General features: G+C 37.4%; 1 protein-coding gene across 1 annotated transcript in view; it reads left to right on the top strand.

Moving 5' to 3' along the window:
- Positions 1–2,310: 2,310 nt before the first annotated feature.
- Positions 2,311–22,117, top strand: part of PURG (purine rich element binding protein G) — a gene marked incomplete at both ends in the record, with an annotated part of 40,335 nt that continues 20,528 nt past the window's right edge. The window contains one exon of the mRNA XM_080710171.1: positions 2,311–3,177. Within this exon, the coding sequence (XP_080566297.1) occupies positions 2,311–3,177 (867 nt within the window). The remainder of the gene's footprint in view (positions 3,178–22,117) is intronic.

Raw genomic sequence — 22,117 nt, 5'->3', positions numbered from 1 at the left:
TAGACCACATTACTACCCCACCCCATTCTTCATTCCTCTTTTTCTTCATAGGATTTTTCACCTTGTAACATACAATTTACTTTTGTGGTTCTGTTTTTGTGGGTTTTTTTTTTTTTTTGGGGGGGGGGTTGTGGTATTGGGGATGGAACCAGGGGCCTTTTACCTGGGGGCTACACTCCAGACCTATTTTATATTTTTATTTGGGAACAGGGTCTAAGTTGCTGAGAGCCTTACTAAATAGCTGAGGCTGGCTCCGAACCTGCGCCATCCTCCTGTCTCAGCCTCCCAAGTACTGGGATTACAATGGTGTGCCGCAACGCACAGCCTACAATTTACTTTTTGAATGGATTTCTACTCAAATGTAAACTCTAGTAGCAAAGAGGTTTTTCTCAGTTTTATTTGTTGGTGTCGCTACTGCCTAGAGCAAAGCTCCAGTATTTGTTGAATTAATACAAAGAGAAATGAGGACAAATTCGAGGGAGAGAGGTTTGCCTGCTATGTTCCTGGCCATGGGCTGGCTCCCCAGCACTGCAACAAAACAAAACAAAAAACCAGGGCTGCGGATTTAGCTCATTTCGAGGTCCTGTGTCCAGTCTTAAACACTAATAAGTAAATAAATAGTCTAATAGTCAATGATAGCCAATGACATCAAAATCTGAACTGTCCTATCCATCCTGACCCCCCAACCCCTTTGCATAGCCTGTAAATCATACAAAGCCTAAGTCAATATCCCAAGGATTTTATTGCTCTCTTCAACAGGGAATATAATTTTACATATCAAACCTATCCAGAAGATGATTCAGATTCAACCAGAAAAATGTCTTCATAGACTGAATGATTTAGTCTCAAGAAATCTAACACAACTTGCTAAATCATAGGTACCAGGTGTGCCTCGAGTGTACAGTGTAAACATGGAGTGCCTCGACTGCTCCAACAGTAAAGTCCAAGTCCACGCCTGAAAGGCAATTCCTAAGGGTACTCAGTCGACAGCCAGCCGCAGGAGCTGGGGCGGAAGGGGCGGGAAGCACACTTGGCCGCCACAACTCCCGGAAGGCCCGCCCGGCCGGCCCTCTTCCTGGACGGAGAAAGAGGAGAGTGCGGGTTTCTAAGAATCCCCAGACACTGCCCAGGAGCCTGCTCCACGAGCCTGATCACCTCCAGGTGTCCAAGGAGCTTAGGATGATCTGACCCCGGGTACAGAGCTGGGGGAGCAGGCATGGGAAGGACACGTTACCCTGCGAAAGGCCGCTTCACCGGGGCTTCTTCAGCTACAGTACTTGAGGAGGCGCGACACCACTGCGGGCAAGCCAGGCTTCCAGACTACGTACCAGCCCCACCAACTTGACTCGGGCGCTGCAAAGCACCCGGACGTCCCCGGCGCAAAGCGAGCGCTGAGGCGCGGGACCACCGCCTCCGCCCCGGCAGCCCGCCCCGCCCACCTCACGCACGCGCAGCCCGCCCCGCGCAGCCCCTCCCGCCTGGCGCGGCGCGTGCGCGTGCGCGTGCGCTGGCTGCCGCTGAGCACGTCGGGAAGTGTAGTCTCGCGCCGGCGCCGGTGAGCCTCCAGAGTCCTACATCTCGGCGGAACCCAGGCCAGTCCGAGCAGTCCCGCCACCCGGCCCTCCTTCCCGTCTCCACACCTGTCCGGTCACCTCGCCCGCACGCCCCCTCCCCACGCGCTGGCCCTCCGTCAGGGCGCGCCCCCAGGGAGAGCGCGAGACCCCCTCTTCCCTCCGGCCGGCGGCGCCGGGGAGGCGGGGTCCGCAGCGCGCCCCCCGCCGCCCGCCTCCCCGCCTCCCCCCCCCCTCCCGGCGGGTGTCGGGCGGGCGCCGGGATCCAGGCAGCGGCCGCAGGAGGGGCGGCGGCAGCGGTGGGCGCCGCGGGCGATGCCCCTGCCCCGCTGCTCCGGCGGGGGGCAGTGCGGGCGAAGGAGGCGGGGGGCGGCGGCTGCGGCAGAGGGGCCGAGGGCTGGCGGCGGCGGCGGCGGTCGTGAAGGGCATCGGCGGCGGCGGTGATGGCAGAGATGCTGTGAGTGCCGGCCGGCCGGGGACCGCGAGCGGCCGAGCCCGAGGCGGGCCGCCGCGCGGCGCTGGGGAGCGGGAGGCCGGGGCGCGGAGGGATGCTGTGCGCGCGGGGCAGAGCCGCCGCCGCCGCCGCCCGCGGCCGGGCAGAGGCCGGAGCCGCGCGAGCCCGGCTGGTGTGGGGGTCCCGGGCGGCGGCGGGGCAGCGCAGGCCGAGGGGCGTCTGCGATTGTTCTCAACACCCCTCCCCCACCCCACCCGTGTGTCTGTTTGTCACTTGCAGCTGAAGATGGAAAGAGCCAGGCGAAGGGGAGGCGGCGGCGGCGGTCGCGGCCGCGGAGGCAAGAATGTAGGGGGCTCTGGCCTAAGCAAGAGTAGACTCTATCCCCAGGCCCAGCACTCTCACTACCCCCACTACGCTGCTTCAGGCACCCCTAATCAGGCTGGGGGCGCAGCCGAAATCCAGGAGCTGGCCTCTAAACGAGTGGACATCCAGAAAAAAAGGTTTTACCTAGACGTGAAGCAAAGCTCCCGGGGCCGGTTCCTAAAGATAGCCGAAGTATGGATAGGCAGAGGCCGGCAGGACAATATCAGAAAGAGTAAACTGACCCTCTCCCTGTCTGTGGCAGCAGAGCTGAAGGACTGTTTAGGGGACTTCATCGAGCACTACGCCCACCTGGGCCTGAAAGGCCACAGGCAAGACCATGGCCACAGCAAAGAGCAAAGCTCCAGGAGGAGGCCAAAGCACTCAGCACCCTCCCCACCAGTCTCTGTGGGTTCTGAAGAGCATCCTCACAGTGTTCTGAAGACAGACTATATAGAGAGGGACAATAGGAAATATTACTTGGACCTAAAGGAAAATCAGCGGGGTCGCTTCCTAAGGATTAGACAAACCATGATGCGTGGGACTGGCATGATAGGTTATTTTGGCCACAGTTTGGGCCAAGAACAGACTATTGTCCTCCCCGCACAAGGAATGATTGAGTTCCGTGATGCCTTGGTTCAACTGATTGAAGACTATGGCGAAGGGGACATAGAAGAACGAAGAGGTGGAGACGATGACCCACTCGAACTCCCAGAGGGGACTTCTTTCAGAGTGGACAATAAAAGGTTCTACTTTGATGTGGGCTCTAATAAATATGGAATTTTCCTGAAGGTAAGTGAGGTGAGGCCACCTTACCGTAATACTATTACTGTTCCATTCAAAGCTTGGACAAGGTTTGGGGAGAATTTTATCAAGTATGAAGAAGAGATGAGGAAAATTTGCAACAGCCATAAAGAAAAGAGAATGGATGGCAGAAGGGCCAGTGGTGAAGAACAAGAATGCCTCGACTAGAGTGAAATTGAACTCCATCAGGCAAAATTTTAAATCATTAATTGGCTAAAAGTACTGATCCATAATCTTATTTGAAGAAGTTTTTCCTCTTTTTTGGCCCTTTGTTATTAGTAATACCTCTAGTAGTTTATACTTCAAGAATTTGGATTCTCTTGTTATGTTAACAATACATATATCACTAGAATTCTTGTGGGAATTCCAGCCTTCCCAGAGCTAAACAGTTTAGCTGCTTCAGCTGCTCCAGACTATTGAAGTATGAAAATCAGCACAAAGTGTGACATTCTGACCTTCTATATATAGTAACTAAGATTTACCTTGCACTATGACATAATCCTGGAAAAAGATACAAATACTTAATATGGAAGTATGAATTTCTGTTTAACAAATTCCAAAAAAAGTATTCCACTCTTACTTCATTAAAAGCTGCTAAGTTTACCTGTAGGACAGTTACCACAGAAACAGAAATTGACTTCAAACATAGTATAAATTTATTTATAGAAGTACAAGTAGAAATATCTAATATCCATAAATATTAAACAGTGCCACTAAAGGATCAAATCTTATTAGATAATTAAATCTTAAAAACAGTGTCATAATATTTCCTAAGAGTTACTATAATATCCTAAATCTCAAATTTTGTGGTAACCCTACAGTTTATAGTTGCCATATCAAAGCCATGGGAGAGTTTTAATTGGTTACTTTAAGCTAGTTATGAGCTCATCTTCGCTTCTCTTTGTTATCCCATATATTTTTATTGACTTTCCAAACTTTCAGGAATTACATTTGTATTGCAGTTGAGTTGGGAGGCTTTATCCAATGGCTTTGCTATGGACACCTTGATGTTTTAGCATTTCTTGCTAATCTGACGATTGTGGTAGGTTTTTCCCTAAAATATATCAAGGATTCAAAGTGTTATATTTTATGCTTTTTCTTTAACACTCAGAGGGGTTGGTGCACCAGTTAACTGATATAAAACTACATCTGTAATATATTTTAGTAGCACTTTTACAATTGTAATTCTTAAAACCATGTCAAACTTCCAATATAAACCTGACTTTTATAGGTGTTTTAATTCCAGAAGGAAAGAAATTCTAAAAAGCATTTTAAAAAATTTTTGTTTCAGGAAAGAATTATTTAAAGATAAGATTGGTTATAAACATATTTTAAAGGAAAATTGAGGCATTTTCCAAGGTGCTCTTTATGATACTTAAAGAGGTTTACTTTACTCAAGACTCATTTCTTTACCTGTATTAAAAATTACTTTTCAGGAAGTGCCACATCAATTTTTCAACACCTAAGCAATTTTTTAAACAAGCGGATATAGTGTATATGTGTACCAACCCACCCTGTATTAACTGAAATTTCATCTGTTAAGGTACATTTTATTCTGAACCATGTTATTGTCTTTTATCTTGGCTTTATTTACCTCCTACACAGCAAGTCCACATAATCATGTTTAAGAGCCAGAAGAACACTGATTTCAACCCCCAAATATAGCTCTCATTGATGAGAGTTGGCTGCATGGATTGAGATCAGAATGTAGCTCTTCTTTGGTGTGCTATAAGTAATTCAAAATTATTTTAACAATGTTTTTTCCTTAAGAAGTTTGTCCCCAAATACATTTAAATAAGGTCATTAAGGAAACCTTATGGCATGAATTTAAAAAACTAATTTCATTCATTGATTTATGTTACTTAAGAACAAGTGTTCAGCAACCCAGATATATATACTAGTGTTGGTTTGCAGATTATATTTCACATTTCCTCAAGAAGTATGAAGCAATCTCAATTCATTATAATTGTGGACCATCTGGATCACTATGGAACAACTGAAGGTTAGAAGATAATGTTAGTACTAAAGTTAATAGCACATGGTGGGTGTTAAGACTAAAAGTAGCAAGGATTTTTAAACTGTAAAATAACATAACTATGTAGGCTTGCTAAAAAGTAGTTTTTGGTTTATGAAGGAGTGATGTGCACTTGAATTATTGTACTACTGATTGTTATTGCTGCCCATCATAGTGCCTACTAATAATCAACCTGTCAGATTTTGGCAAACTGGAGCTGTGAATATTCCAGTATTTGATTGTTCCTAACACTATTGTTAAGAGTATATGCTCTCTCTTAAAATCTTCCTTCTTAAGATATTTATATCCATTAGGACTAAATGATTTCTTTTTTGGTCTGGTAAGATTTGAATGTGTATGTTTATATACACAATACCGTCAGACCTAAAAGATAAATATTTTAATTCATTGTATATAAATATTATTAGTTTAATTCTGCATTAATTATTTAAGTAAAAGATTAGTTAAGCAGCCAAATTTTCTGCCTTGTATGTATACTTCAAAGTTTTTACCATCTCACATCTGCAGATTGGATAGATTCATATATACTGGCAATTGAATATACTCTAGAGTCATTAAGGCTTCTACCAGCACTTTTGTTTCACTTTTTCATAATTAATGTATTCAATGAAAAATGAAAGTGATGCTATGGTTTTTATAATTAAAATTCCCAAGAATTCATTAGCCATAATTAAGCATGATCCAGTTCAAAACTGGTATTAGGACATGTATTATCATATATCTTATAAAATAAGCTACTATTCTTCTCTGTGCAATATATACTTTATTGATATTTGTAACATAAATGGAGCTCCAAACATACGTGGTATTCCTCAAAATAATAAAATCTTTGCCTTGAATACATTAAACTCTTAAGGCAACAACTAGATGTTGAAGTTAAAAAAAAATAAGAATGAGCATTGAAGTTAGTAACCAAAATTACTAGTTCACTGTATAATGCTAAATATTGATGATGTTTGCACATAGTAATCCAAGAATAATGTGGTATAGACTCAAACTGTAGTAATATAAGCTAATAGTATGAAATTTGAAAACGGGTTCCTCATAATTGTTGGCAGTGTGCTCCTAACAATTGAAAGCAGCACTAATTTGTTGCTTATATGCAAAAGATGCAATGTATTATAAAGGTATTAAAGTTCTGCCACATTTTATAATTTTCCTTGTTAAAGCCCCAAACTGCCATGTCCCTTAAACTTGAGTCAAACACAAGCTTATTTGCACTAAAGAGCATGGCCAAAAAGTAAAATAAAATAAATAGATGACAGGGTGAAAAAGCTAGTTGGAACCTCTTGAAATAATTGGTTCTAATGAGAGAATTTCACATTTGTCTATTTGAAAGCTATATGATCCAGGCAGACAATCTGTCAGTTCACTAATTTAATAATGCACTTTACCTTTTGTATATAGAAGATGTACATTTATGCCACTAGACAGGTGGGATGTGTTTCAATAACTGTGTAGTTAGAATCTGTAGGTTGATCTCTTGCATGTATACATTTGTGTTGGGACTGTTGTTAACAGTTTTCCATTAAATCGATGTAATGAGGAAGGGTAGAAAATGCTTTTGAAACAATTCCCAATGCATTTAACAAAGAATTTTAAAGTAAAGTTCATATTTGTATTCTTAAGGATTAGAATAAATTTTTTTAAAAAACTATAATCCAGAGTAGTATTGCAGTTCTGACTGTATCTACTTGAGACTCCCCATAATACTCTAAAAGTTAATTTCAAGAATTTATTCAGATAAAAAAAATTAGTAATTCTGTTCATTGCTGGTAAATAAGAAAACATTCATGATTTGGTACTACAGGTTTGGTTAGCTGAGCTTTTTTAAACATCCAAACTAAAGAAAGAAAGTTTGGAGTTAAGAAAAGGTAAAGAGCCATTAGTTGCTAAAATATATTTCAAATTTTGCAGAGGTACTAACCTTCACTAACTAAAAGGTGTCCGTGGATTTAGTGTATCCTTCGGTCCTAAAACACACTAATATGTACATTTGAAAACTAGATAATCGTTGCTCAATAATAGGTTGTATGTACTTTACTGAGAAACACTGTGTACTGACAATTCATCGAGAGTGTGCTATATTTACTGCATTCATTTTATATCTATAGATAAGAATACATTATATATAGTCATCCTATCTTAATATAATCCTGTATATTTATTGTAATTTTGCAGATATTTTCAGTAAAAATAAACATTTATCTGAGCTGCACAATCTAAAGAAGATGAAATTAGAATACAACCTCAAACACTCATTTTTAATAAGCAGCTACCACTGAAAGCTGATGTATGTGTCATTCCTTTAAATTTTATTTTAGTTATTTTAATATTTAAATGAGTAGGCTTAATTTTATTTTAAATAGGTTTTGAAAATAATTTTTATTTGTGAGATTTTTTTCCTGCTTATTTCCAAATGCCTTTCATTGAAACTATGAAATACTATTTTAAGCTTTATGTAAGGGCTTTGCTTAGTCACCACTTATTTTGAAGTCTGTCTTTACCAAAACATCAAAACCTTTGGCAGGATGTTTTAACAAAGAGTTGTTAACATTGATTCTATGCTTATAGAATAATACAGATATAATAATTTTCACTGCCAAATAAGATTAAAATCTTTCAAAGTTTCTTAAAGATTTCTTGACTTTCATAGAGAAATGGTGGCTAATACTAGCCTATCGGAGGAAAAGAATAAGGATGTTAGCATGCTGTTGAGACAATCCATAGCCCACAATACTGTAGCAATGAAGTACAAGGAAAGTGTGTTTTCCGATTTAATGTCATGTGAAAATTGAGTTTTTAGATCATCGTGATTCTGTCATAAAGAAATATACCCAATTTTATATAGGTAGGTTTGGAAAAATAAAATGTTAGTATATTTTCTCGTATAATGGGAAAAAAACAGCCTTTGTTCTTACTTTGGCCTGATACTTTAAATCATTTAAATTTATTTTAGTAGTGGGGTTTTAATATTTTTAAAAGAGAAAAAGATATATAGTGCAAATTTTAAATGCTACTGATGAGTAGACAGTGAAAAGTAGCAACCAACGTTATCAATTTCTATATATTCTTTTAGAGTAACTCTGCATATACATATGTGCATATAGACATATATTCTGTGTGTGTGTGTGTGTGCGTGTGCGTGTGTGTGTGTGTGTGTGTGTGTATGTGTTTTTATACTGGGGGTTGAACCCAGAGGCGTTTTACATCTGAGCTATACCCCTAGCCCTATTTTATGTTTTGTTTTGAAACAGGCAGAGTCTCACTAAGTTGCAGATGGCATCGCTCGATTGCTGAGGCTGGCTGCAAACCTGTAATCCTCCTTCTCAGCCTCTCAAGTACTGGAATTACAGGCATACACCACCATGCCAGCTTTTATATATTCTTTTTCAACATACCCTTTTTCATACTTCATGGTATCAATTTTAGATCTAGCATTTAAAGGATAACTTTCTTTAAATATCATACTTGATCTAATTAACATATTATTCAGTTTGCACTATATTATACAAATAATATCAAGAAATTTTGAACAAATCCATTATTGTTAAAATACAAATATATGTACATATTAAATGTTACAGTAAATAATTTCAATTATCCTACTATTTTCCCTTCTTCCTAACCTTCTGAACTTTCTATATTCCCCTCTTTCCTCAAATTAAAAAAAAATTTTTTTTACCTAAAGTAACCAAATGTTATTTTAGGTTAACTATGTTCTCTAATTTTAAAAAAACTGATATTTAAGAGCTTTAACAAATTATATTTGATTTTTACTTTTTCTGTTACCTTTTTATCCTATCCAAAGACCATGCCATTATGAGAGAGCAAATGAATATTAAAACTATAGTAAAACATTGTAATATGACTTTGTTGAAATATTTTATTTATTAGCATGAAGCTTTTGTCTTTATGATATGAAGTGCATCAGGTTTAAGAACGTCATCAAATCTAAGTCTATGCAAAGAGATTAACATCAGTCCTGATTGTTTAAAGCATCAATTTTTATTCAAGGACCCCAAGTCAGTCAGAAGTCTTTGAGACCAGAATGTACTATGATTTGGGGAAAGAGTAAACGTTGGGAGACTGAGCAACTAACCTATCTTTATTATCTGATGGAAGAATATAAAGTAGTAAATATAACTTTAAATGTGAAGTTTAAAAATTGAGTCAGAAACATTATTACAGTTTCTGAAAATATAAGCAAAAGACTAATAGTAGCCCAAACTTGCTCTTCATACAAAAACGTCACAAGTCTCTTTTCATTCCCATCAAGTGCCCATTTTTTTTAACCAGTGCTTAAGAATCAAAACCAGGGCCTGATGAGTATGAGGCAAGCTTTAGACCAGAGCTACACCCCTGCCTCCTGAGTATGCATCTGAACATCACTTTTCTTTTGACCAAGAAAAAATTAACTGAAAAAGTAAATATTCCATACTTTACCCTTCAATTTTATAAAGTAGAGCAACCAGAGTAAAATATCCAATATCTTTTAAAATGTAGATTGAAGAATTTTTAATAGAGTGATATCTAAACTTTAAGAAAATGCTAAGATGCAAAAAATTAAAAGATCAGTTTAAACTTTATAATAATGTGTCCATGATTGGCATAATTTTGGTATGTAAAATCAGAAAAGTGTTAGAAGTCAGGATCCTCTTAAACATACTTTTTAAAAGTGTGAAAAAGTTGATTCTTTTTTTAACGAGTAACTCATTATTCTTTACAGAATCTATAAAATTAGTAAAAATTTCTCTGTCTTTAAGCTTACAATGGCATGCACATACATTTTTCATTTAAAGAGTGAATTAAAAGGAAGGTAAATTTACTTTCAAGAATGAATTATTCCACCCTTCTTAACCCAAGAATTTCCCATGCTTGTGTTGTCCAGTAAAATATGGTTTCCAAACCTTGCCTTTTTTTAATATTCTTTGCAAAAAGTTGTCCATTTTTGTTGAGGCCAGTGACATCCATCAGTAAATTAAAGCATAATCTCTTAGTGCTGCTGTGACTAAATTACTTTGCTACATGTATATGAAGGCAGTTCATTTAAATTAAGTCTGTAGAGTCTTATTATTCTAAGCTTGAACAGCAATTATCTGCCTTCTCATTTCACCCTTTTCTCCCTAGTTTCAATAATAGTTGTTCTAGTTGCAGTTTTCATTTTCCTTGAAAATAACAGGGATAAATTAAAAGAAAAAATAATCCCTAAAAGAAGTGTTTGTAGTATTTAAAAGCAGTACTCAGAGTATAAGATGGGGGGGTTCTATTAATTTTTGTCTTTATCAAACTAATGGCATAAATCTGAGTTTTCTACCTGTTTAAAGTCAGAATATTAGAAACAACTATATTCAGAAGTATTTACTATTTTACTTTTCTCAGAGAAAAAAATCTGTAGGACAATACTCTTTAAGATTTTATTTGTTATTTGTTGGGGGATTAGATGAGGTGGTTGCACAGACGTAGCAAATAGAAAAGATGAAACAAGAGAAAGGTAGTGGCTGGTGATTTTGTTCATCTATATCAAGAGAAATAAATCTTAAATGAGAGGAAAAGTCATTCTCAAAACTAAATCTCATTTTGCCTTTGAAGAAATATTTGAGAAAAAAAAACTAATTCTTTCAATATATGTACTGACCTTGAGTCCTTAAACTTCTATTGGGTGGATTCCTCCAAAGAAAAATGTACAGTGTTGGGCTAGAAGCTTAAGGTTCCCTCCTACTCTAAACTAATCTACATCAGTGGAATGTGAAAGAAAAAGTAGACGAAAGATATTGTTATTATATTGTTATCTCCCAGAATTGTTATTGGTGTAAGAGATTATATATTTAAAGCAACTATGATAAAGTAGCAACCCGTATTGATATCCAAAAGAACAATGTGGCAATGTCACTTCTGTTATATGTAATCTCTTTAGTCAGTCAAAATAAAATTTTGCTCCTAATCCTAAGAAAGACCAAGTTATATGCTAACTACATAACTATTTTATGCCTTTCTTTCTTTCTGGTGCTGGGGATTGAACCCAGGGACTTTCTACCTGCAAGATACACAGCCAGCTCTTTTTATCTTTTTTCTTTTTTTTGGGGGGGGTGGGTGGTACTGGGGATGGAACCCAGAGCCTTCTACCTCCGGGCTTTACTCCCAGACCTATTTTATATTTTTTTATTTGGAAACAGGGTCTCGCTAAGTTGCTGAGAGCCTCACTAAGTAGCTGAGGCTGGCTTCGAACCTGTATGATCCTCCTGTCTCAGCCTCCCAAGCGCGGGGATTACAAGGATGCGCCACCACGCCCAGCTCACCCAGCTCTTTTTATGCTTTTATTTTGAAACAGGATCTTGCTAAATTGCTGAGGACCTCACTAAAATGCTGAGACAGGCCACAAACTCGTCGTACTTTCATCACAGCCTCCCAATTACTGAGATTACAGGTGTATGCCACCCCATCTGACTTATTATTTAATTTTTATGAGATATTTTTATTGTCTTTACAAAGTTTCATTCTTTGGAAGGAGCATCTGTAATCATCTCATATTCTGCATAACAAAGGAATTTTTAAAACTAACATTTCCTGAAATGCTGTTGTACCTGAAATAACTGTAAATTGCCTTGCTAAATCATTGTAGTTCTCCCTAAGAGTCAAATACTGCCTTCTATCCCTTTTTCCTTAGCTATTGAATATCCTGTGTTAAAAATGATGTTTAACAACATCAGAGCCAGGCGTGGTGGCGCACGCTTGTAATCTCAGCTTTTGGGGGGGTTAGACAGGAGGATCACACAGGTTCAAAGCCAGCCTCAGCTACTTAGGTTCTCAGCAACTTAGTGAGACCCTGTTTTCAAATAAAGTATAAAAAAAATAAGTCTGGAAGTATAGCCCAGAGGTAGAAAAGCCCTTCGGCTCCACCCCCAGTACCACAAAAAAAAAAAAAAAAAATAGAACAAATGAATATCAGGAAGGACACTGATCTATGAATAGTAGGTTCTTTTTTTTTTTCCTTTGTGGGTCTGAGGATGGAACCCAGGGGCATTCTACCTCTGAGCTACACCCCCTGCCCTGTTTTTTATTCTTTATTTTGAAACAGGGTCTCACTAAGTTGCAGAGGGGCTCACTAAGTTGCCGAGGCTGTCCACAAACCGCGATCTTCCTCAGCCTCCCCAGTGCTGGGATTACAAGCTTGTGCCACCATGTCCGGATCAGGTTCTATTTTAGAAAACCAGAAACTGTGAGGGTGTGCAAAAATTAAACTTCTAACAGTGGTGTTTTGTTTTTAAAAAACAAAGTCTCACTAAGTTGTTGAGGCTGGCCTTGAACCTGTGATCCCCCTGTCTCAGCCTTCCAAGCACTGGAATCACAAATGTGCACCACTACTTCTGGCTCAGTTTGTTTTTAACCTTAAAAAACTTCAAAGAATCAACACATGAGCTTTTGTCAAGGAGAGCACCCCAGTCTGCCACTCTGCACATCACCACCACTGCCAGTGGAAAACATGAGAAAGTGACACCTTTCTCCCTAGGCTTCTCTCTTGATGCCTATTTGTTTATCAAATAGAGTATTTGAGAGTAACCTAAGCAGATCTTAAAGTGCATATGTACATATGTATTTTGATCATTTCAAAAATATTTGGCACATTAAATTCTATTACTGAAAAATTTCATATGATAAACAATCTTTGGCCTGGTGGAGCTGACAGTAGAAATTTATATGGTTTGTTTTCAACAAATTCTATAGAATGAGCTGGCTGGTGTAGAAAAAAGCTTTTCTCTTTTCCCTTCCACTCCTCAAAATAACAGGTACATTTTTGGTTCTCAATAGCTTCTCTTGTCATGTTGTAGAAATTTTCCTCAGCTTCCTATCAAACATCCAACCAAACTTTCCAAAAGAACATACCCAAGTACAAAAACTACCCAGCAAGTTGAAACTACAGAACCATGAGATAATGCTTTAGGCGTAAGGATAAGAATATATTAAACACCTAGGTGCAGAACATTCTTTATTATTTGCTAATTTACTTCAGAAATTGCTTCATTTTATTTCTAGGTTCTTCAGACTAGTAGTGTGATTTATGCCAAATGGATTGACAATCTAGAATTCCAGCAGGACAGAATCTGTTGCTGCTTAGCAAATATTCTGAAAAGGGTATACCATTCCTTTATATAGATGTAAAAACAGAAATCTAAACTTCTATCCATCACAGTCTTCCCCTTTTCCCTCCCATACACTGCACCCTGTTGGAAAGTAGATTGATTTCTCTCGCAATCACCATGACCCCATTTTCCTTTTTAATTTTTTGGATAACAATTGGTGCAAGATACAGACATACCAGAGATAGTCTTTGAAAATTTACAAATTGTCCTATGAGATAGAATCTATAGACTAAGAAAGAAGTGCTCCTACGTTACTCAATCTCAACAGTCCTGCCTTTTTTTTTTTTTTTTTTTTTTTTTTTTTTTTGTAGTACTAGGGGTAGGATCCAGAGGCTTTCTACATCAGGGCTATACTCCCAGACCTATGTTATATTTTATTTGGAAACAGGGTCTCACTAAGTTGCTGAGAGCCTCACTCAGTAGCTGAGGCTGGCTTCGAACCTGTGCGATCCTCCTGTCTCAGCCTCCTAAGCGCTGGGATTACAAGCATGTGCCACCACGCCCAGCACCATATTTCTATGTAACAGTTTAGGATGAATAGAAAATATATTTCACTTGAAATGGTAGGGACTGAAAGTTCAGTTACTCCAACTTGTCAATACACAGTTGATCTTTTGAAAATATTTTTGACTAGCATGACTGACAGGTGATTTCAGAAATGAACTTAGCCTCTAGCAAAGTTATACCATGACCATTTCTAAAGAAAAGATGGTAATAAATGGAAGAGCTCATTATCATTTATTACTGCTAATAACTATTAATACTGTATAGGCATTGCAAAGTCCCTTATATTAACTATTTCCACTCCTCATAACAACTAATGTAATTTTCCAGAGGCTTAGAAACTAGTTCAATATTTACAAACTAGTTTATTTGAATCTAAATAGATACCAAAGTCAAAGACTGTGTTCATTCAGTTAGACTAGGCTGCCTTTAAGCCTTAGTCTGAAATTGATTCCTCCCAAATCTAATAAAGCACAATCTACCCATCTTCACCACCACACTAAATAAATTTATCTCAGATGACTGGAATTTATTTTACCAAACTACCTCCAATACATGGGAGGAGTCTCACCAAGAGATATTTACTCATATAAGGATTTATTCAGTTGTTTATCATTGCTGTATATACATATATATGTATGTATATATATATATATATATATATATATATATCTTAATTTGATCTTCAGTATAGCTTATAGATTGAACCTCTAATCCTGATCAACTCCTTTAAATAAATGTCAGTAATTATTTTTGTGTGTGTGTGGTACTGGGGGTGGAACCCAGGGGCTTTCTACCCTGCTTCAAAATTAAAATAGATCTGGAGATACGCTCAGAGGTAGAACCCCCACCTCAGTTTGATGCCCAGGACTATGGTAGTGGAGAGAAATAGAGAAAAATTTAGTTAAAACAACTGAACAACTCTAGTACCTTGGTAAAAAGAAAAAAATACTACTTATTCTGCCTTAAGAAGATTACAAATCTTAAATCATGCAACTTTTTTTTATAAATTGACTACAGTCTTGGAACAAATTGTCTTTCTCTTTATTACATATAACATCCTGTCTAATTCCCTTTCATTTTTCAGCAGCTAATTCCCTCTCACTTTTCAACAGCTATCTGGTACAAATTAATTATGGGGACACAGGAAAATTTTATCTTTCAAATGTATGGAGACAAACTGATTTTAAATGTATTAAGTAAATCTGGTATATAAATCTTAGTAAGGGAAAGTGAATAAATACTCAAATTATTAGCACAAGTTTAGTGAATATTAACTATTGGGGCTCAAAGAGACCTTGAAATTATTTGAGTCCCTTAATTTTACATTTTGTAACATCATGTAGCATGTGATTCAGAATTACTAGAATAAGCCAAGTAAATAACATAAAGGCTTAAATGTAAAATTGTAATGATCAATTGAGATAGTTAAGTGATGAGAAATATACTTTTTTCTTTAAAAGCATGGAGGTTTTCACCATCTTCCCATAACCTCTTCGTATGTGCAGGATAGGGGAACTACATACACTAGTGTATTTCTGATACTTTCTTATACTGACAGTTGTACCCACTTCTTTAGAGATGTTTTCCCTGAGCACTCAGCATATGATTTGAAAACATAACTAGCCCCTAAAAATAATTTAGTCACTGGGCATGGTGGCTCATACTTGTAATCCCAACATTTGGGAGGCTGAGACAGGAGGATCACAGCTCATGGACAGCCTCAGGCTCTTTGCAACTCAGTGGGACCCTGTTTCAAAATAAAGAATAAAAAAATAGGGCTGGGGGTATAGCTTGGAGATAGAATGCCCCTGGGTTCCAGCCCCAGTACAGCAAAAAATAATAAAATAAGAATAATAATTTAGTCTATGCTTGTCAATCTTGTCGATATTTTGTAATACAATGTATTGGCCAAAATTAATAAAATTAGTAAAATTTATTAATTGTGAAAAAGATTAACCACTCACATACAGGGATGGATACTCATGAACTCAAAAGGATTATTATAGGCAGTGTAACTTTTTAAAAATTCTCTATCCTATTTGTATTGTAGCTCCACTGTAAATGTAGATTTAAAAATTTAAGTGAGAATTTTAATGAGCTGGCCTCAGAAAATATAAATTTATGGTAGATTTCAGCTCAGCGTGAGAGGAACTTCAAGATAGTGATACTTCCATATTTCGGGACTATTTAAAGTAGAAACTAGACATGCACTTAATGCAGGATGCATAAGGGAATTAATCATAAAAGCATTGTCACTGTCTCAAAGATACTTTTCAATTCTGAGAGATTCAGAATTTATTAGGACTAATACTTTGACCTTTCGCATTCGTCTCTGTTAATTTGCTATAAAGAAATATAATTTCAGATAAAGAATTTCAGATAAAGAAATATAATTTCAGCTGGGCATGGTGGCACACACTTGTAAGCCCAGCATTTGTAAGGTTGAGAGAGGAGGATTGAGGTTTAGGGCCAGCCTCAGCTATATAGTGAGGCCCTTTGCAACTCAGAGACACTGTTCCAAATAAAGAACAAAAATAAATAAATAATTAGGGCTGGGAATGTAGCTCAGAGATAGAATGCGTCTGGGTTCAATCCCCACCCAGTACCGCAAGAAAAAAAAAAAGAAATACAATTTCAATTTTTCTAGTAGTCTTCTGAAAAACATTATGAAAAAAACTATTCTTTCCTTTCACCCTTGTTACTGAAAAACAGCATAAGAACTAGTTTTCAGAAGTTCATAAGCTTTACTAATAAAATGAACTAGTTAAAAGAATTTTCATAAAACTTGTCCTACAAAATTGTCTTATTTTTCAAAGAAATTTTTCACTTTTAATCTTTTTTTATTCAGAAAGGATTAATGTAAAAGAATAAACTTGTGTTTATTTGCTGTTTCAAAAGTTCCTGCTTGTAAGTTTGTTTGTAAAGACATAGTGGCAGTAGGGTATATTGCAAAACCAAATTATAGAATATTATCAAACCTAATTTTTCTTAATAAAATCCAGATTAACTTATGTTGAAAAGGTTAAGGAACCAATAGTATTATCAGTATTCATTTATTCTTGTACCACTCATTAAAATGGAGAGAAACCACATAGTTTACTAGTTTCATCTTAAATTTTCTGTTTTAGAGAGCAAGTTTCAAAGCAATTTAACTATTGCTGCAAGTAATATATGTGAGATTCTCTCCTGGAGAGTTTTAAAGCTTTGTCGAGGACAAAAGAGTAGCTATAATATTGAAATCCAGAATACAATTTGATCCAGTATGGGGAACTCAATATTCCATAGCAAGGTCCACTGTTAACTTGGTTCTTTCAGTCCTCTGTGCTTTCTTGTGATACTGTAACATTTCCACATTTCAGGTAGACAAATAATTAGCTAAACAAACTTTACTCCTCAATACAAATATATATGCATATCCCTTATTTGTATAATTTTATATAAATTAGAAAGAAGCCTAATCCTCTGCCTACTGCCTTGCCACCAAAGAAGTAACGGAGACTTGGTTTTACCTTGTTACTGTAGTTAATTGGGTGTCCTAAAATACTTTGTTGAGATTTTAAGTCTGCATTTATAGAAAGAGAGAAGAGTATTCATGCCAAATATTTGCAGTTCCTCATTGTGCTTTAAAACTATTAAAGTTTTCATTGTAGCTCTAAAATGTCAGGTTTTTGCAGATAGCTGGCATGTGCAGCACAAACAACATGTAATTTACCTAGAAAAGTGTCTCTTCTAATACTTCAGAGTCTTGTGGTACTGAGATTGTAGGGGCATTCTGCCTCTGAGCTACACCTCCAGCTCTATTTTTTTTTTTTAAACGGGGTCTCGCTAAGTTGCAGATGGCTTCACTGAGTGACCGAGGTTGACCCTGAACTTGTAATCCTCCTGTTTTAGCCTCCCAAGTACTGAGATTAGACAGTTCCTCTGTGTTTGTTTGTTTGTTTGTTTGTTTGTGTGCAGTAGTACCTGGAATGGAGCCTAGGGTATTGTACCTCTGAACTACACCCCCAGCCCTATTTTTTAGTCTTTTTTTTTATTTTTGAAACAGGATCTCATTGAGTTGCAAAGGCCCTAACCACCATCCTCTGGTCTCTGCTTCCTGAATGCTGAAATTACAAGGGTGTGCCACCACGCCCACCATAGTTTCTCATTTAAAACAGCACAGAATCCTCTTCTATGCTGCTGAGAAACTAGAGGAATTATAGCAATGATGATGTAATTAAGAATACCCTTAAAAGCCAGGCATGGTGGCGCACGCTTGTAATCCCAGCATTCGGGAGGCTGAGACAGGAGGATCACAGTTCACTGACAGCCTCAGCTACTTAGTGAGGCCCTCTTTCAAAATAAAGAATAAAAAATAGGGCAGGGGATGTAGCTCGGAGGTCAAATGCCTCTGGGTTCCATCCCCAGAGCCGGAAAAAAATAATAATAATACCCTTAAATCCAGGCATTGTGTTATACACCTGTAATCCCAATGCTTGAGAAGCTGAGACAGGAGGATTGAAGGTTCAAGACCAACCTCAGCAACCCTCCCCAATTTAGACCCTGTTTCAAAATAAAACAGAGCTGGGGGGTATAGCTCGGAGGTAGTATATCACCAGGTTCAATCCCCAGTACCCCAAAATAAATAAATATCCTTAGGCATTAAACATTGCTTCTAATGAGTTCTAACCATCAAATGACATTAACCATTAAAATGACAACAATTTCTCCCATTAAAATATACTCCAGTAATATTCAAATATAAGTGCATTTTTAATACATAGCATATTAAAAATGTAGGTTCTGGACCCAATCCCCAGAGATTCTGTTTGGGTTATGCCAGAATGGTGTTCAGAATTTGACATTTGTAATCATCTTGCCCATTTTTTATATAAAGGGTCTAGAAGCCATTTTTTTTTCATGAACTTGGATTGTGGAACTTTTACTTTCATGTCATTTTTCCGTGAAAGTCACTTGGAATTGAACAAGTTTTAATACTGTCAGCCATGACACCATATTTGATGAGTTTTTGGTTTTGGTTACAATATTAACATATGATATTTAAGCAGAGACACTAAAGGAATAAGTCCAGGTATTTAATCCAAGACTTTATACTATCATATTGGCCAGCTTCTTGAAATATCTCCATCATGAGTCAAGTGATTGGTCTTTTATCTCTCACAAACTGACCCTCTAAGCCTCGAATGATGACTTTTCTCAAGTGTGTGTGTGTATAGGTTTAACCCATGGCATTCTACCTCTGAACTACAGCACCTGTCTTTTTTAAAATATTTGTTTTAAAGCAGGATCTCACTAGGTTGCTGAGAGCCTCCACGTTGCTAAAACTCTTCTCGAACCTGCAATCCTTCTGTCTCAGCCTCCCAAATACTAGGATAACAGGCATGTGCCACCATGCCCAGCTAAAATTAATTTTTCAAAAGATTTCATTTAAAAAAAACTTGCTCTTTCTGTTATTAAAATTTTTCAAAGAAATTAGTAGCTAGTCTAGTCGGGCGTGGTGGCACACACTTGTAATCCCAGCGTTCGGCAAAAAAAAAAAAAAAAAATAGAAATTAGTACCTTAGAACCCTGCAAGCAATATACATATGAAGAACCTAAAATGCTGTGAGTCAACTGTGCTTATGATCTTGCCATAGAGGAAAAAAATTCTTTTTTTTGGGGGGGGGGGGACTTGGGGATGGAACCCAGGGGTATTCTACGTCTGAGCTACACCCCATGCCCTATTTTTTTATTCTTTTTAATTTGGGATAGGGTCTCACTAAGTTGCTGAGGGCCTCACTAAGTAACTGAGGCTTTCCACAAACCACACTTCTCCAGTCTCAGCCTCCCAAATGCTGGGATTACAAGCATGCGCCACCATGCCCGGCTTAATTTTTTTTTTTTTTCCTTGACCTAAATTATCTTGGAACTAGCAGAAAAACTAGTTGCTCATGACTCTTTAATAATGACTCTTCAGTAATAATAACTGAATCTTCATTTGTTTTATTAGTAAAACAATTCATGGCTTCAATGCCATGTTTTGAATTTTTCAGGTAAATGTTATTTATTTAGAGCCATTAGTATATTTCCATAATTTATGTGGAACTCAAACTTTTCTTTAATGATCTGCTGGCTTTTACTTCAAAGAAAATTCTTTGAAATTAAATCTCTTTATTCCTTTGATTTTCATTTAAAAATAAGAAATATTTTCTCAGTAGAGGGTGAGGAACCCTTGAATTAAAAAGACTGACAGTAGAAGTTGTGGTGCTCTGGCTCAGAAACTTATGCAGCACTTACTTTTTCAGTGCTCTTCTCACTACTGAAGATATTTCATCATAATCTTTATCATGAATAAATCACAGAAATTCATTTGAGTGTACTGTACTTCTCAGAGTGCATGCTGCCAACACCCAGAACCTAATTTTCCCTCTGTTCTGTGTCTCCAACAAAAAAGTAGGCACTCATATTTTACTAATAGGAACCTTTATATAATACTGTGAATTCCAACCTGAAATTCCTCTAATTCTGAATTTTTATTTCATAATTGTGTCATTTTGTAACTGTCCTTTTGTAATATTAAAATTATTTAAAATGAAGAATGCCTGTGGAGTTCATAATAACTAAAGTTAGTTTGTATTACTGTCCTTCAATTGTTACCAAACTGTTCTACTGTTTAATGGAGTCTTTGGTCATTAGTTAGCTATGTGTGATTCAATTTGTTAGTCACCATTTATTGGTTCCTTTGTGTGTATGTGTGTGTGCTACTAGGGATTGAACCCAGGGCATTCTACCTCCAAGCTACACCTCCAGCCCGGGTTTTTGTTTTGTTTTGTTTTGTTTTGTTTCTTTATTTTGAAACAGGGTCTCACCAAGTTGCAGAGGGCCTAAGTAGCTGAGGCTGGCTGTGAACCTGCAATCCTCCTCTCTCAGCCTCCCAAGTACTGGGATTACAGACATGCACCACCACACTCAGCTCTTGATTCCTTTTTTAAAGAGATTCAAATACTACATTTAAAGACATACCACACCATTTTTAGCCAAGTCTGATAGCGAGCACCTGTTGTCCTGGCCAATTGGGAGGCAGGGGCACCAAGGCAGACAGATCACTTGAGCTCTCAAGTTAGAAATCAGCATGGGTAACCTAGTGAGACTCCATCTCAAAATAAAAGTGGGAAAAATACACCAAACCAGCTGGAATTCATTCAGGCCCTTCCACTAATTTGATTTGTATCTGACTTGAGATATATTTAAATAAAATCAGCATGTTATTTGATGGAAGTACTTTATATTTTGTATGGACAAAATTTAATCAATCTTTGGTAAACACAGAACTTAATTTTTAAAGTAGATTTTTTTTAAATTTTATTTTATTGGTGCACTGTATTCATACATCATAGTGGGATACAAACTTTTGTAGACATACATGCACACATCGCCCAGTCAGCCCCCACCCGATCCCCACCCCATTCTCTCCCCATCCCTCCCTCCCATGCTTGGCTTAGTGGTTGACATCTAGTATTATAGCAATTTATCCAAAATTAAAAATGATAATCTCACATAACAGTTTCATTTGTCTGATACCAAGCTTTTGATGACTTAAAGATAACATTTCAATATTTCTTTTTGCTTTCTTTCTTACCAGAGAATATTTTTTTCTTTTTTTTAGGTGAAACTATCATATATTTATTTTTCAGAAAAAAATCTATCCTGATATGGAATATGGACTCTAGATACCCAAAACAATCTCGAAGCAAAAACAAAGCTAGAAGATGTATATTTTCTGATTTCAAACCATATAAAGCTACAATAATTGAAACAGTGTAGTACTGTTCTAAAGGCAGATATATAGACCATTGGAGTTAAATACAAGCCTAGAGCTAACTTCTTCCCTATATTGTCAAGTTATTTTTGACAAGGTTTCCACGAAGATTTGGTGGTGGAAATAATAATCTTTTAACTAAATATTGTTGAAAAATAATAATTACATGGAAAAGAATAAAATTGGACCCTTACCTAATCCCACATACAAGTATTAACTCAAACTAGATAAAAGACCTAAATATAAATCTTAATACTATAAACTTTTAGAAGAAAATCTGGGTCATAAAACCTCACAACATTGAAATTGGCAGTGATTTCTTGGATATGATTTCAATGGCACAGGCAACAGAAGAATATACAAACTCCCTAAAAAATAAAAGAAAATATTGTATATCCAAAGACAATGTAAACAGAGTTAAAAGTTACTAATAGAATTGGATAAAAT

Source organism: Muscardinus avellanarius (genome assembly GCF_963383645.1).
Source record: "Muscardinus avellanarius genome assembly, chromosome: 14".
In the NCBI taxonomy this organism is placed as follows: Eukaryota; Metazoa; Chordata; class Mammalia; order Rodentia; family Gliridae; genus Muscardinus; species Muscardinus avellanarius.
Note: the sequence above shows the minus strand (reverse complement) of the source record. Positions and strands in the feature narration are given on the sequence as shown.